We start from the raw sequence: 16,450 nt of genomic DNA on the forward strand, positions 1-16,450 counted from the left end.
GCTGGTTGTTTAAAAGGGGGCGGGGGTTGTTTTCTCTCCCCCTCACACCAGAAAATGCAGGGACTAGGCTGGTGTAAAAGGGGCCAGTCCGAGAATGTCCCTGCATGATCCTGGGACCATATTCCCTGCATTTTCTGGTATGAAAGGGGTATTATTTCAAATAGCCGGGATATGCAGTGCTCAGAATACAGCCTGGCAGCCCCCTGCTCTCTGCCCGGCTGTTAATGGCTGTCATTTGTGCCCGGCGGCGACTGTCCCCCAGTTACCGCAAGCATGTATTCCCCCTTGGCAATGAGCATGTAATCCCACATGGCAATGAGCATTGAACCCCTGGCAATGAGCATTTAGGTAAGCAACACTTATGTAGCATAAGTTTTAATAGGCATTATGGTGTTTGGCATAATACATAATGGAGATGATGGTGTGAGGCTTAACATGTAGAGGGCATTATGGTGTAAATTTTTAATGTGTGCCTTTGGCGCGCAATGCCCCTATTTATGAAGCATATTGCTCAATCTGTTTGGTATAGTGCAGGCATGTTCAAACTATGGCCCTCCAGCTGTGAAACTACAAGCCCCATCATGCAATGCCACAGTTTTGCAATTAGGGAATGCTAAAACTATGTCAAGGCATGCTGGGACGTGTAGTTTCACAACAGCTGGAGGGCGACTGTTTGGACATGCCTGGTATAGTGTGTATTTGGCTCAATCCATGTGGCAAAATGTGAATTTTGCCTTAATCTGTCTGGCATAACGTGAATTTTGACTCCATCTGTGTGCCATAGTGTGAATTTTTGCTCAATCGGTGTGAAGTTTGTCTCATTCCATGTGGCATAATGTGTAAGAAGCAAGTACAGTATGCTCAAACTGCGGCCCTCCAGATGTTGTGAAACTAAAAATCCCAGCATGCCTTGCCACAGTTTTGCTATAAGGGAGTGTTAAAACTTTGGCAACATCTGGAGGGCCGCAGTTTGAGGACCCATGATTTAGACCTTAATCTGGCTCTGTGTATGGCAGGAGTGCACCTGTGTATGACAGGAGGTAGGAGCGCACCTGTGCATGACGGGAGGTAGTTCTAACAATCCCGGTACGTTTTGTTTGTTAGGTAAACACTAACTTCGCTATCCCTGGAGGGGCTGCAGATCCGGGATGCCAGGCGTACAATAAATAGCTGGAAGATCTTTCTCACAGAGCCGGAATCAGGGGTAAGACAACAGACCCCGCTCTGGTAAGTTACATTTTGTACCCACAATGGCCAGATAGCACAGTTGTGGCAGGGCATGCTGGGGTATATTGCTGGGTCAGTAGAACACTCCCCTACTTCCTAGACAGATGCGTCATGTTGGGTTCTCAGCCTCAACGCTCCTGTACCCTTGTGCTAGAGGTCCATCTTTTCTAGAGGATAACTATCATTACTGCCCAGGATGTTCTAGGTGGCTCAGTAAGGAATATCACTAAGATCTGCTATAGCATGGTTACATGTCAGTGTGTGGACAACATCCTCCAAGTTTCTTATACCAGCCCCCAATGGTATAAACCAAGAACTACTAGTGCCCGTCAGTGTTCTAACAAGAGACTACACCAACCTTATAGTCACTCACCAGTCATGTTCTAAATGAATGTGTCCCTAGAAGCCAACCACATTCATTCTGTACCCGGTATCATTGTCACACTGAATATTATAGGGCAACTTTCCTGTATCTCCCCAGGTATGAAGGTTCCGTACTAAGACATGGTCAAATATCCTCCAAATCACTTTATTTATACAAAAGCGTAGCACCAGAGGATACCATACATGGTCACCAGTCACAGAAGCGTGGCACCAGAGGATAGACATCACCAGGAACATCAGACTTCATGATTTGTCATAGAATTCATGGTAAGCCAAAATGAAGCCAGAGACAAGATCTACGTACTCCTGGAAGGACACCTTTCCATCTTTATTCTCATCCAGAGATTTCAGGAGAGCTTCCACGTAGGCCGGATCTCTCTCGTTCTGAAAGGAAGGGAGAAGGTTAGAGGTTAGTGTCCTGCTTAGACATTAGTGGGAAGCACACAATGGTCCTACAGGTGGTGTCTCACCCATTGTGTAAGGACCAGCTGCTCCTTCAGCAGGTTCTGGAGCTCTCCCCTGGTCAGATGGTTCTTGTCACCCTCCTGGGTGGAGTATTTGTAGAATATATCGATCATTCCCTCCAGGGCGGTTACCAGCTCAGATGGCATCTCGGGGATGTATGACAATAGGGGGTGAGATCTTAGGCTGTGGGATGGTGGGACAGCAGGCTGCATAGAGGCAGATATGGGGGTTAGTAACAAAAGGATGGGAAGGTCCATGCATCCTAGGGAAGAGGTAGGAGTCCTGGAGCAAGAGGTGTTGCTGGAACAGGGGTGTAAGGACAACCCACCAGTCACATACACATCAGCCTCCAGGAGCATGGAGTGTTAGAACCACGTAAGGCCACCACCATTATAGACTGTCAGACATAAAATGCAGATTCCCGTATGATAGGTGACAGTTGTTATATGAGCCTTACATTGCTGATAGCAGGCTGATCATTTCCTGTGTGCTGGGGGTCTATGTGTGACCCAGGTATATACCTGATGGTGCAGTACCTGTGTCAGGGCAGCTGTGTGCTGGGGAACCAGGTGTAGCCCAGGTATATACCTGATGGTGCAGTACCTGTGTCAGGGCAGCTGTGTGCTGGGGAACCAGGTGTAGCCCAGGTATATACCTGATGGTGCAGTACCTGTGTCAGGGCAGCTCTGTGCTGGGGAACCAGGTGTAGCACAGGTATATACCTGATGGTGCAGTGTGCTGGGGGAACAGGTGTAGCCCAGGTATATACCTGATGGTGCAGTACCTGTGTCAGGGCAGCTGTGTGCTGGGGGAACAGGTGTAGCCCAGGTATATACCTGATGGTGCAGTACCTGTGTCAGGGCAGCTGTGTGCTGGGGGAACAGGTGTAGCCCAGGTATATACCTGATGGTGCAGTACCTGTGTCAGGGCAGCTCTGTGCTGGGGAACCAGGTGTAGCACAGGTATATACCTGATGGTGCAGTACCTGTGTCAGGGCAGCTGTGTGCTGGGGGAACAGGTGTAGCCCAGGTATATACCTGATGGTGCAGTACCTGTGTCAGGGCAGCTGTGTGCTGGGGGGAACAGGTGTAGCCCAGGTATATACCTGATGGTGCAGTACCTGTGTCAGGGCAGCTGTGTGCTGGGGGGAACAGGTGTAGCCCAGGTATATACCTGATGGTGCAGTACCTGTGTCAGGGCAGCTGTGTGCTGGGGGGAACAGGTGTAGCCCAGGTATATACCTGATGGTGCAGTACCTGTGTCAGGGCAGCTGTGTGCTGGGGGAACAGGTGTAGCCCAGGTATATACCTGATGGTGCAGTACCTGTGTCAGGGCAGCTGTGTGCTGGGGAACCAGGTGTAGCCCAGGTATTTACCTGATGGTGCAGTACCTGTGTCAGGGCAGCTGTGTGCTGGGAACCAGGTGTAGCCCAGGTATAGACCTGATGGTGCAGTACCTGTGTCCGGGCAGCTGTGTGCTGGGGAACGAGGTGTAGCCCAGGTATATACACATGATGGTGCAGTACCTGTGTCAGGGCAGCTGTGTGCTGGGGAACCAGGTGTAGCCCAGGTATATACCTGATGGTGCAGTACCTGTGTCAGGGCAGCTGTGTGCTAGGGAACCAGGTGTAGCCCAGGTATATACCTGATGGTGCAGTACCTGTGTCAGGGCAGCTGTGTGCTGGGGGAACAGGTGTAGCCCAGGTATATACCTGATGGTGCAGTACCTGTGTCAGGGCAGCTGTGTGCTGGGGGAACAGGTGTAGCCCAGGTATATACCTGATGGTGCAGTACCTGTGTCAGGGCAGCTGTGTGCTGGGGAACAGGTGTAGCCCAGGTATATACCTGATGGTGCAGTACCTGGGTCAGGGCAGCTGTGTGCTGGGGGAACAGGTGTAGCCCAGGTATATACCTGATGGTGCAGTACCTGTGTCAGGGCAGCTGTGTGCTGGGGAACCAGGTGTAGCCCAGGTATTTACCTGATGGTGCAGTACCTGTGTCAGGGCAGCTGTGTGCTGGGAACCAGGTGTAGCCCAGGTATAGACCTGATGGTGCAGTACCTGTGTCCGGGCAGCTGTGTGCTGGGGAACGAGGTGTAGCCCAGGTATATACACATGATGGTGCAGTACCTGTGTCAGGGCAGCTGTGTGCTGGGGAACCAGGTGTAGCCCAGGTATATACCTGATGGTGCAGTACCTGTGTCAGGGCAGCTGTGTGCTAGGGAACCAGGTGTAGCCCAGGTATATACCTGATGGTGCAGTACCTGTGTCAGGGCAGCTGTGTGCTGGGGGAACAGGTGTAGCCCAGGTATATACCTGATGGTGCAGTACCTGTGTCAGGGCAGCTGTGTGCTGGGGGAACAGGTGTAGCCCAGGTATATACCTGATGGTGCAGTACCTGTGTCAGGGCAGCTGTGTGCTGGGGAACAGGTGTAGCCCAGGTATATACCTGATGGTGCAGTACCTGGGTCAGGGCAGCTGTGTGCTGGGGGAACAGGTGTAGCCCAGGTATATACCTGATGGTGCAGTACCTGTGTCAGGGCAGCTGTGTGCTAGGGAACCAGGTGTAGCCCAGGTATATACCTGGTGGTGCAGTACCTGTGTCAGGGCAGCTGTGTGCTGGGGGAACAGGTGTAGCCCAGGTATATACCTGATGGTGCTTTACCTGTGTCAGGGCAGCTGTGTGCTGGGGGAACAGGTGTAGCCCAGGTATATACCTGATGGTGCAGTACCTGTGTCAGGGCAGCTGTGTGCTGGGGGGGAACAGGTGTAGCCCAGGTATACACCTGATGGTGCAGTACCTGTGTCAGGGCAGCTGTGTGCTGGGGAACCAGGTGTAACCCAGGTATATACCTGATGGTGCAGTACCGGTGTCAGTGCAGCTGTGTGCTGGGGTAACAGGTGTAGCCCAGGTATACACCTGATGGTGCAGTACCTGTGTCAGGGCAGCTGTGTGCTGGGGAACCAGGTGTAGCCCAGGTATATACCTGATGGTGCAGTACCTGTGTGCTGGGGAACCAGGTGTAGCCCAGGTATATACCTGATGGTGCAGTACCTGTGTGCTGGGGAACCAGATGTAGCCCAGGTATATACCTGATGGTGCAGTACCTGTGTCCGGGCACCTGTGTGCTGGGGAACCAGGTGTAGCCCAGGTATATACCTGATGGTGCAGTACCTGTGTCAGGGCAGCTGTGTGATGGGGAACTAGGTGTAGCCCAGGTATATACCTGATGGTGCAGTACCTGTGTCAGGGCAGCTGTGTGCTGGGGAACAGGTGTAGCCCAGGTATATACCTGATGGTGCAGTACCTGTGTCAGGGCAGCTGTGTGCTGGGGGAACAGGTGTAGCCCAGGTATATACCTGATGGTGCAGTACCTGTGTCAGGGCAGCTGTGTGCTGGGGGAACAGGTGTAGCCCAGGTATATACCTGATGGTGCAGTACCTGTGTCAGGGCAGCTGTGTGCTGGGGGAACAGGTGTAGCCCAGGTATATACCTGATGGTGCAGTACCTGTGTCAGGGCAGCTGTGTGCTGGGGAACCAGGTGTAGCCCAGGTATATACCTGATGGTGCAGTACCTGTGTCAGGGCAGCTGTGTGCTGGGGAACAGGTGTAGCCCAGGTATATACCTGATGGTGCAGTACCTGCGTGCGGGCAGCTGTGTTCTGGGGAACCAGGTGTTGCCCAGGTATATACCTGATGGTGCGGTACCTGTGTCAGGGCAGCTGTGTGCTGGGGAACCAGGTGTAGCCCAGGTATATACCTGATGGTGCGGTACCTGTGTCAGGGCAGCTGTGTGCTGGGGAACCAGGTGTAGCCCAGGTATATACCTGATGGTGCAGGGCCTGTGTCAGGGCAGCTGTGTGCTGGGAACCAGGTGTAGCCCAGGTATATACCTGATGGTGCAGTGCCTGTGTCAGGGCAGCTGTGTGCTGGGGAACCAGGTGTAGCCCAGGTATATACCTGATGGTGCAGTACCAGTGTCAGGGCAGCTGTGTGCTGGGGAACCAGGTGTAGCCCAGGTATATACCTGATGGTGCAGGGCCTGTGTCAGGGCAGCTGTGTGCTGGGAACCAGGTGTAACCCAGGTATATACCTGATGGTGCAGTACCTGTGTCAGGGCAGCTGTGTGCTGGGGAACCAGGTGTAGCCCAGGTATATACCTGATGGTGCAGGGCCTGTGTCAGGGCAGCTGTGTGCTGGGAACCAGGTGTAGCCCAGGAATATACCTGATGGTGCAGTACTTGTGTCAGGGCAGCTGTGTGCTGGGGAACCAGGTGTAGCCCAGGTATATACCTGATGGTGCAGTACCTGTGTCAGGGCAGCTGTGTGCTGGGGGAACAGGTGTAACCCAGGTATATACCTGATGGTGCGGTACCTGTGTCAGGGCAGCTGTGTGCTGGGGAACCAGGTGTAGCCCAGGTATATACCTGATGGTGCGGTACCTGTGTCAGGGCAGCTGTGTGCTGGGGAACCAGGTGTAGCCCAGGTATATACCTGATGGTGCGGTACCTGTGTCAGGGCAGCTGTGTGCTGGGGAACCAGGTGTAGCCCAGGTATATACCTGATGGTGCAGGGCCTGTGTCAGGGCAGCTGTGTGCTGGGAACCAGGTGTAGCCCAGGTATATACCTGATGGTGCAGTACCAGTGTCAGGGCAGCTGTGTGCTGGGGAACCAGGTGTAGCCCAGGTATATACCTGATGGTGCAGTACCAGTGTCAGGGCAGCTGTGTGCTGGGGAACCAGGTGTAGCCCAGGTATATACCTGATGGTGCAGGGCCTGTGTCAGGGCAGCTGTGTGCTGGGAACCAGGTGTAACCCAGGTATATACCTGATGGTGCAGTACCTGTGTCAGGGCAGCTGTGTGCTGGGGAACCAGGTGTAGCCCAGGTATATACCTGATGGTGCAGTACCAGTGTCAGGGCAGCTGTGTGCTGGGGAACCAGGTGTAGCCCAGGTATATACCTGATGGTGCGGTACCTGTGTCAGGGCAGCTGTGTGCTGGGGAACCAGGTGTAGCCCAGGAATATACCTGATGGTGCAGTACTTGTGTCAGGGCAGCTGTGTGCTGGGGAACCAGGTGTAGCCCAGGTATATACCTGATGGTGCTGTACCTGTGTCAGGGCAGCTGTGTGCTGGGGAACCAGGTGTAGCCCAGGTATATACCTGATGGTGCTGTACCTGTGTCAGGGCAGCTGTGTGCTGGGGGAACAGGTGTAACCCAGGTATATACCTGATGGTGCAGTACCTGTGTCCGGGCAGCTGTGTGCGGGGGAACCAGGTGTAGCCCAGGTATATACCTGATGGTGCAGTACCTGTGTCAGGATAGCTCTGTGCTGGGGGAACAGGTGTAACCCAGGTATATACCTGATGGTGCAGTACCTGTGTCAGGGCAGCTGTGTGCGGGGGAACCAGGTGTAGCCCAGGTATATACCTGATGGTGCTGTACCTGTGTCAGGGCAGCTGTGTGCTGGGGGAACAGGTGTAGCCCAGGTATATACCTGATGGTGCAGTACCTGTGTCAGGGCAGCTGTGTGCTGGGGAACCAGGTGTAGCCCAGGTATATACCTGATGGTGCAGTACCTGTGTCAGGGCAGCTGTGTGCTGGGGAACCAGGTGTAGCCCAGGTATATACCTGATGGTGCAGTACCTGTGTCAGGGCAGCTGTGTGCTGGGGGAACAGGTGTAGCCCAGGTATATACATGATGGTGCAGTACCTGTGTCAGGGCAGCTGTGTGCTGGGGAACCAGGTGTAGCCCAGGTATATACCTGATGGTGCAGTACCTGTGTCAGGGCAGCTGTGTGCTGGGGAACCAGGTGTAGCCCAGGTATATACCTGATGGTGCAGTACCTGTGTCAGGGCAGCTGTGTGCTGGGGAACAGGTGTAGCCCAGGTATATACCTGATGGTGCAGTACCTGTGTCAGGGCAGCTGTGTGCTGGGGAACAGGTGTAGCCCAGGTATATACCTGATGGTGCAGTACCTGTGTCAGGGCAGCTGTGTGCTGGGGAACCAGGTGTAGCCCAGGTATATACCTGATGGTGCTGTACCTGTGTCAGGGCAGCTGTGTGCTGGGGAACAGGTGTAGCCCAGGTATATATCTGATGGGGCAGTACCTGTGTCAGGGCAGCTGTGTGCTGGGGGAACAGGTGTAGCCCAGGTATATACCTGATGGTGAAGTACCTGTGTCAGGGCAGCTGTGTGCTGGGAACCAGGTGTAGCCCAGGTATATACCTGATGGTGCAGTACCTGTGTCCGGGCAGCTCTGTGCTGGGGGAACAGGTGTAGCCCAGGTATATACCTGATGGTGCAGTACCTGTGTTAGGGCAGCTGTGTGCTGGGGGAACAGGTGTAGCCCAGGTATATACCTGATGGTGCAGTACCTGTGTTAGGGCAGCTGTGTGCTGGGGAACCAGGTGTAGCCCAGGTATATACCTGATGGTGCAGTACCTGTGTCAGGGTAGCTGTGTGCTGGGAACCAGATGTAGCCCAGGTATATACCTGATGGTGCAGTACCTGTGTCAGGGCAGCTGTGTGCTGGGGAACCAGGTGTAGCCCAGGTATATACCTGATGGTGCGGTACCTGTGTCAGGGCAGCTGTGTGCTGGGGAACCAGGTGTAGCCCAGGTATATACCTGATGGTGCAGTACCTGTGTCAGGGCAGCCGTGTGCTGGGGGAACAGGTGTAGCCCAGGTATATACCTGATGGTGCAGTACCTGTGTCAGGGCAGCTGTGTGCTGGGGAACCAGGTGTAGCCCAGGTATATACCTGATGGTGCAGTACCTGTGTCAGGGCAGCTGTGTGCTGGGGAACAGGTGTAGCCCAGGTATATACCTGATGGTGCAGTACCTGTGTCAGGGCAGCTGTGTGCTGGGGGAACAGGTGTAGCCCAGGTATATACCTGATGGTGCAGTACCTGTGTCAGGGCAGCTGTGTGCTGGGGGAACAGGTGTAGCCCAGGTATATACCAGATGGTGCAGTACCTGTGTCAGGGCAGCTCTGTGCTGGGGAACAGGTGTAGCCCAGGTATATACCTGATGGTGCAGTACCTGTGTCAGGGCAGCTGTGTGCTGGGAACCAGGTGTAGCCCAGGTATATACCTGATGGTGCAGTACCTGTGTCAGTGCAGCTGTGAGCTGGGAACCAGGTGTAGCCCGGGTATTATACCTGATGGTGCAGTACCTGTGTCAGGGAAGCTGTGTGCTAGGGAACAGGTGTAGCCCAGGTATATACCTGATGGTGCAGTACCTGTGTCAGGGAAGCTGTGTGCTAGGGAACAGGTGTAGCCCAGGTATATACCTGATGGAGCAGTACCTGTGTCAGGGCAGCTGTGTGCTGGGGGAACAGGTGTAGCCCAGGTATATACCTGATGGTGCAGTACCTGTGTCAGGGCAGCTGTGTGCTGGGGAACCAGGTGTAGCCCAGGTATATACCTGATGGTGCAGTACCTGTGTCAGGGCAGCTGTGTGCTGGGGAACCAGGTGTAGCCCAGGTATATACCTGATGGTGCAGTACCTGTGTCAGGGAAGCTGTGTGCTGGGGGAACAGGTGTAGCCCAGGTATATACCTGATGGTGCAGTACCTGTGTCAGGGCAGCTGTGTGCTAGGGAACAGGTGTAGCCCAGGTATATACCTGATGGTGCAGTACCTGTGTCAGGGCAGCTGTGTGCTGGGGAACCAGGTGTAGCCCAGGTATATACCTGATGGTGCAGTACCTGTGTCAGGGCAGCTGTGTGCTGGGGAACCAGGTGTAACCCAGGTATATACCTGATGGTGCAGTACCTGCGTCAGGGCAGCTGTGTGCTGGGGAACCAGGTGTAGCCCAGGTATATACCTGATGGTGCTGTACCTGCGTCAGGGCAGCTGTGTGCTGGGAACCAGGTGTAGCCCGGGTATATACCTGATGGTGCAGTACCTGTGTCAGGGCAGCTGTGTGCTGGGGAACAGGTGTAGCCCAGGTATATACCTGATGGTGCAGTACCTGTGTCAGGGCAGCTGTGTGCTGGGGGAACAGGTGTAGCCCAGGTATATACCTGATGGTGCAGTACCTGTGTCAGGGCAGCTGTGTGCTGGGGAACCAGGTGTAGCCCAGGTATATACCTGGTGGTGCAGTACCTGTGTCAGGGCAGCTGTGTGCTGGGGGAACAGGTGTAGCCCAGGTATATACCTGATGGTGCTGTACCTGTGTCAGGGCAGCTGTGTGCTGGGGAACCAGGTGTAGCCCAGGTATATACCTGATGGTGCAGTACCTGTGTCAGGGCAGCTGTGTGCTGGGGAACAGGTGTAGCCCAGGTATATACCTGATGGTGCAGTACCTGTGTCAGGGCAGCTGTGTGCTGGGGAACAGGTGTAACCCAGGTATATACCTGATGGTGCAGTACCTGTGTTAGGGAAGCAGATATACATTAAGATAAAAGCTGATGGGACACCACCATTACCTTACACAGTCAGGACACCCGGCTCCCTCAGAGACATGTGGGGTAATGACTGAGCCAGGTATATAAGTACCACCCATAATTGGCTAATGGGATGCACATGTAATTAGCAGTAATTAGTACACACGCAGCTGCCCTATATACAGCAATAATAATGGCTGTGTCCTCTCATCGGGAAATGGTCTTTGGGTAACCAGCATGTTGGTTGACATGCAAGAAGGTCGACATCACTGTAGGTCGACAGTCACAAGGTGGACATGGGGTCTGTCACATGTTTTTGTACGTGAAATGTGCCAGCAGGCGGCACAGTACTTCATGCCCTACCATTCACTACGGAGCGCGGTGCGAGAATAAAATAGTGCGCCGAGTGTAGCGAGGCACCGTGCCCGAAGAATGGAGAGCGCAGCGAGCCATGGAGGGGACGCGGTGCTATGTTTCAGTGTCCATGTCAACTGTGTCGACATTCAGGACAAACAAAATGTGAAAAACCCCAAGTCGACCTTTTGACTGTTGTCCTACCCCCATGTCGACCTAATGCGTGTGTCGACCTAATGACCCTGTCGACCTTCCTGCATGTCGACCTTAATGCATGTCAGTATTCCATTCCTGTTATGTATTGTAACGCCCGCAGAGACCCCGCTCACCCGCCAGTCTGTCATACACACATATACAAGTGACGGCACACAAGGGGCGACGCAGCGGCATGTTTTGGGTCACATTTGCTTTGTGTCACTGACCGGCTTCTGAGCAGCCCATGTAACCTGTAATCTGGTCATGTGACCACAATATATACATGGCTGCCGATTATTCCTCTGTGTACCACAGACAGCGTGTGGCCATAAATAGACTTGTCTCCTCCTTATTACTGTTATTATATATAAGCAGCATTTATATTCCTGCTGAGAGGACACGGCCATTATTATTGTTGTATATAGGGCAGCTGCGTGTGTACTAATTACTGCTAATTACATGTGCATCCCATTAGCCAATTATGGGTGGTACTTATATACCTGGCTCAGTCATTACCCCACATGTCTCTGAGAGAGCTGGGTGTCCTGACTGTGTAAGGTAAAGGGGCTGGTGGGCAGGCTGGTATTTGTGGTTCCACTTGGAATGTTTTCTGCGTGTAACTTTTGCAGATGGACAAATTATGGGGGGTGGCAGATGTAACAGGTGCAGAGTGTGTGTTTTCGGTGGGGTGTGTTTAAACTGAAATATAAATTGTAGTTAAAGCATACCTCCCAGCATGCCCCTCTCCAGGAGGACACATTGCTCTGCTCCTGCACTTCCCTCTTAATGTATGATTGCCATCACCTGTGCTAAACAGGTTAATTGATAAGAAAGGTGTCGCCACAGGTGATGGCAATCATACATGAAGAGGGAAGTGCAGGAGCAGCGTGTCCCTTCTGGAGATGGTCACATTGGGAAGTTTGGTTTAAGCAGTGGTGTAACCCAGGGGTGGATTTAGTGGTCAGGCCGCCCCTAGGCACAAAAATTTTGTCCGCACCCTGCTTACCGGTTTCTTTCTGTGTGCACCGTCCGTTGGTGGTGTAGGGTGCCTTGCATTCTCCATGTCTCCCAATCGTTGGTGGTATAGTGATACTCCGATGCACGTGGAGACATCCTCCTGCGTCTCCCCTTCAGGGCGCACTGTACTTCCGGGTCCGTCAGTGCGCACAGGCACAGCACATCACTTGTCAGCTGCCCGTGCACACAGTGCGCTGCGGCCGCATCACCGTCCTCGGCTCTGCTCTCACGCCGCTATTCCCTCAGCCTAGCCTTCCTGCACCTTGACTCCTTCTGTCAGGGCCACCAGGGCGGGCGGACAGTGACACGGACACTGTGGCCTGCCAGACTCTGGTGTGTGCCTGGTAAGTGCCGCCCTTAATAGGTGCCGCCCCTAGGCCCGTGCCTCACGGGCCTAGTGGAAAATCCGGCCCTGGTGTAACCATTGCATACCTCCCAACTTGTGTCCGGATGAAATAGGGACACTCGCGCGGCGAAACCGCGCGAGCGCCCGAAAAGGGGGCGGGGCGTATGCAAATGAGGGCGCGGCTTATGCTAATTAGCCGCAACCTCATTTTCATACGAGAATAGACGCTGTGCGCATGCGCACAGCGTCTATTCTACTAGATTGGGGGGTCTCCCAACTGCCACCCCCCGCAGCGGGACAATGCCTGCCGCGGGTGGGACGTCGGGACAGGACCCGAAAATCGGGACTGTCCCGACGGAATCGTGACAGTTGGGAGGTATGCATTGTCGCGGGGGGCACTGTGTGAGTACAGGTGTCGGGGGTCTGTGGGGCTATTGTAATGCTGTTCGTCTGTGGCCAGGACTTACCTGTCTGCGCAGTGGTCCCGTCTCCCCTGGCTTCTGCTTAAATGAAAATGGACCATCATTAAATGTCCGCCCCCATAAAGCAGAGTGTTCTGAAACTGTCTGCTGTATTGGGGAGAACATTTTGTAATGTTCCGTTTTCATACCAGCAGGAGGGGAGACAGGACCTCATACAAAATCTGTGGCTCCCGTCACAGCACAGGGGCATGGGTGGTGGGGCGTTTGCTATCTTTACTGGGGGGGGGCACTATTTTCATAGTTACGCCACTGCGTGTAAGACTAAAGCAGCCAATACTTACTCTGCACAGAAACAATATAACCCATCCAGATCTAACTCTGTTGGCACCTGTTACATCTGCCCCACCTGCAGTGCAGCATGGTTTTGTCCATCTGCGAAAATGGCATCTTTGCAAACAGTTCTGAATCCGGTTTTATGTTGTATCTGCCTCCAGTATATCCTCCTGTGCCGGTTATCTCTCCCGGGGTCTCTGTGAATATCTATCCCTTACAGGAGATGTCTTGTTCCGTGTTCCCCCTTCTAGATATTGTACCACACCGCTGAGCTCCGACCACCCAGCCACAGCCCAGAGATGGCGACTACAGAGTTGGAATCCTACATTAATCGATTGATTGACGTCTTTCACCAGTTCTCACTGGAGGAAGCTCTGACCAGGGGGGAGCTGAGGATACTACTGGCGGACCAGCTGGGGGACGCCATACAGGTGAGACCCCTCTAGTGTGGGGTCACTTGGGGTGTGTTAGTGTCCAGCACATAAAGCAGAGGAACCCCGACTGTGGGATTCTAGGGTTATCATAGTGGCAGATCCTGTAAGTTCTCTACTGCTCTGGGGGGGTCCTGCACTGTGGGGGCATTGGGGCATGTTCAGTAACGTGTTGTCTGTACCATCGCCTGGTGGGAGATGAGGAACCTGTATACCACAGGAATAAGAACCCCACGGGTGATGCCCACACCCAGGGGCTGCTTATTGTGACCCTGCCCTGGTTACCTGCAGCCCTGTAACTGAATGTAGGGTTCTAAGGCTTCTTACATAGGACCCCCACCGGGTTCCTTATCTGTAGGTGTAGCTAATACACGAGGTGTCCTGGACTGGTGTAACCATCTCCCTTCCTCTGACAGGGCATGAAGGACGCGTCATATGTGAACAAGGTCATGGAAGGCCTGGATGAGAACAGAGACGGCCGGGTGGACTTTAAGGAGTTTGTAACGCTGGTGTCCAGCTTGCTGATAGCTTTCCACCATGCTAGGCCGCCACGTATCTGATGTCCCCAGGGGCCACGTCTGTCTGAATAAACATAATGTAACAGTGTTTCTGTGTCTGTCATGATTTGCAGATGTTACACAGGATGGAGCAGTGTACCGGGGGATGGGTGGGAGCCGGCCTGTAATTGGGGATATGGGTATAATGAATCTGATTACAGGGTTATTATATACAGCTGTGGTTCCATAACTCAGACCCCAAGGATTCCTAACTGCATGTTTTCCCGTTCTCAGCACAGATGCACAAGTGAGATATTAGCAGGTGCTTCTGCTGGGTGACCTGGGAAATGTGTCGGACATAGGTGTGTGCAGCCCATTCTCTAAGGGGGTGTACCATTGTCATCCATGATGTATACAGTGGCAAACGCAGGATTTTCAGAAGGGGGTTTCCAGAGGGGCGGAGCAAAGCATGGAGATGGACACTTAGGTGACCGAGTATATGCCTGGTCAGTTACAGTATTATAGATAGACCAAATATATATTTGAAAAAAAAAATATATATATATATATATATATATTTTAAATTTTGTATCAAGTTCGGCACTCGGATAGATGACCAATTGCTCCCGGTGGCCCTGCCAGAAAATCATATATAGTCCAGGGGGTTCATTAAAGAACCAGGCCGGCACTCAGGGAGACTGTTCAATGAAATAAAGATACTACACCATTCGGGCGTGTGGTTGCCTGAATGGTGTAGTATCTTTATTTCATTGAACAGTCTCCCTGAGGGCCTTATTCGAGTTCACTCTTTCTGACAAAATCCTTCTTAGATGGACAAAACCATGTGCACTGCAGGGGGGCAGGTGTAACATGTGCAGATAGAAATAGATTTGGTGATTCTTTGCAGGGTAAATACTGGCTGCTTTATTTTAACACTGCAATATAGATCTCACTTTGAAGTAAAACCCCACCCAAATCTAATTAGATCTGCACAAGTTACATCTGCCCCCCTGCAGTGCACATGGTTTTGTCCATCTAAGAAGGATTTTGTCTGAAAGAGTGAACTCGAATAAGGCCCTGAGTGCCGGCCTGGTTCTTTAATGAACCCCCTGGACTATATATATATATATATATATATATATATATATATAAATTTATTTCACACACATGGGCGTCAACAGCAGTGTAGACCCCTGGGCATAGCAATGTATTGGGGCCCCTACCGATCCTCCAGTGGTAGAGGAAGCTTTGATGTCCTGCTGGTGGTAGGAGGTATTAGTAGTACGTTTATTTATAAGGCGCCACAAAGTGTCCGCAGTGCCGTACATAGCAAACAAAAAAAAACAAATTACAAGGTAACGTACAGGGTGTGTAGAAAGATACAGTATAAATAGGGGTATAGCTGGTAGAACTAAAATCAGCATCAGTTCATATAGCAACCGCTCAGCATGTAGGGCCTGGATCAGTCATTTCCACTAATTACCCCTTTACTGCACAGATGGTGGGAGAAGGGGGCATTGGGCTGAATGAAGGGGCCCTGATACATAACTTCCAGGGTGGTAGAGGATGTTTAATATGCAGAGGAGGGGTGTATAGTGGAGAGGGCTTATTATTCATAATTTTCTTGTGGGAGGACAGCTTGCTTGACTGCAGATATCTCCAGTTCCCGGAAATAGATTTCTTAGATTTTAATTGAAAAACTAGAATCCCACCTACCAAATGATATTGGGGACTAGAGGTTCAGAGTTCAGGAGGCAGAGCAATCTGCCAACGATACTATAAAACTACATACCAGGTGTGTGGAGCTGGAGCAGTAACCAGTTGCTGGAAGGCTGATATCTCTGGTTTTGGGAACAGTAGAGACAAGCTACTAGGGTCCTTCAAAGGGGGAGAGTCCCAGCTTTTGGAAAATACCCTCAGAAAAACAGTCAGAAAGAACCTGAAATATCTGACTGGAAATAACAATTAACAGGCTTGGATAGGGACTACTGATTTGAAGTCAGATATCTCCGGTTCCCAGTGGCCAATTTTTACAATTCTTAGACCCATGGAAAGAGGGGACCCTCAGCTTTCAGTTGAGAGTCCTTAAACTCCTGGGGGGGCTTTCTGGGTACTCAGAAACCCCCCCTGCATGCACTACTGGTATATGCACTGCAAAATGAATCCCCACCACAAACAGGGACAGTGTGCAAAAAATGTACTCTTTAATGCCCATTACACATTGTGCCACACACTGTACTGCCCATTACATATTGTGCCCCACACTAAAGAGCCTATTACACATTATTCCACATTCTGCAATGCCCATTTTATGTTAATCCACACACATATTGCTCATTACACACCATAATGGCCATTACATGTGCCATATAAGTGCCTACATGCTT

General features: G+C 52.3%; 2 protein-coding genes across 3 annotated transcripts; one reads left to right on the plus strand and one right to left on the minus strand.

Annotated features, from left to right (window-relative positions):
• Positions 1 to 1,742: 1,742 nt before the first annotated feature.
• Positions 1,743 to 10,560, minus strand: LOC146007325 (protein S100-A1-like). 2 transcript variants are annotated; one of them, XM_083145672.1, is made up of 3 exons: positions 10,511 to 10,560; positions 2,082 to 2,282; positions 1,743 to 1,995 (listed from the first exon to the last, which is right to left on the minus strand). In XM_083145672.1, exons 2-3 carry the CDS (start codon positions 2,220 to 2,222, stop codon positions 1,855 to 1,857), a joined length of 282 nt encoding a protein of 93 aa, XP_083001798.1. In that variant the 5' UTR covers positions 2,223 to 2,282; positions 10,511 to 10,560; the 3' UTR covers positions 1,743 to 1,854. The 2 variants fall into 2 exon arrangements, with proteins under 2 accessions (XP_083001798.1, XP_083001799.1); XM_083145673.1 differs by having other exon boundaries at positions 10,516 to 10,535.
• Positions 10,561 to 11,534: 974 nt separating this feature from the next.
• On the plus strand, positions 11,535 to 14,172 carry LOC146007326 (protein S100-A12-like). Its single transcript, XM_083145674.1, has 3 exons — positions 11,535 to 11,570; positions 13,387 to 13,566; positions 13,983 to 14,172. Exons 2-3 carry the CDS (start codon positions 13,435 to 13,437, stop codon positions 14,124 to 14,126), a joined length of 276 nt encoding a protein of 91 aa, XP_083001800.1. The 5' UTR covers positions 11,535 to 11,570; positions 13,387 to 13,434; the 3' UTR covers positions 14,127 to 14,172.
• The last annotated feature ends 2,278 nt before the right edge of the window (positions 14,173 to 16,450 follow it).

Source organism: Crinia signifera, chromosome 6 (assembly GCF_055691185.1).
Source record: "Crinia signifera chromosome 6, ASM5569118v1, whole genome shotgun sequence".
NCBI classification, from domain to species: domain Eukaryota; kingdom Metazoa; phylum Chordata; class Amphibia; order Anura; family Myobatrachidae; genus Crinia; species Crinia signifera.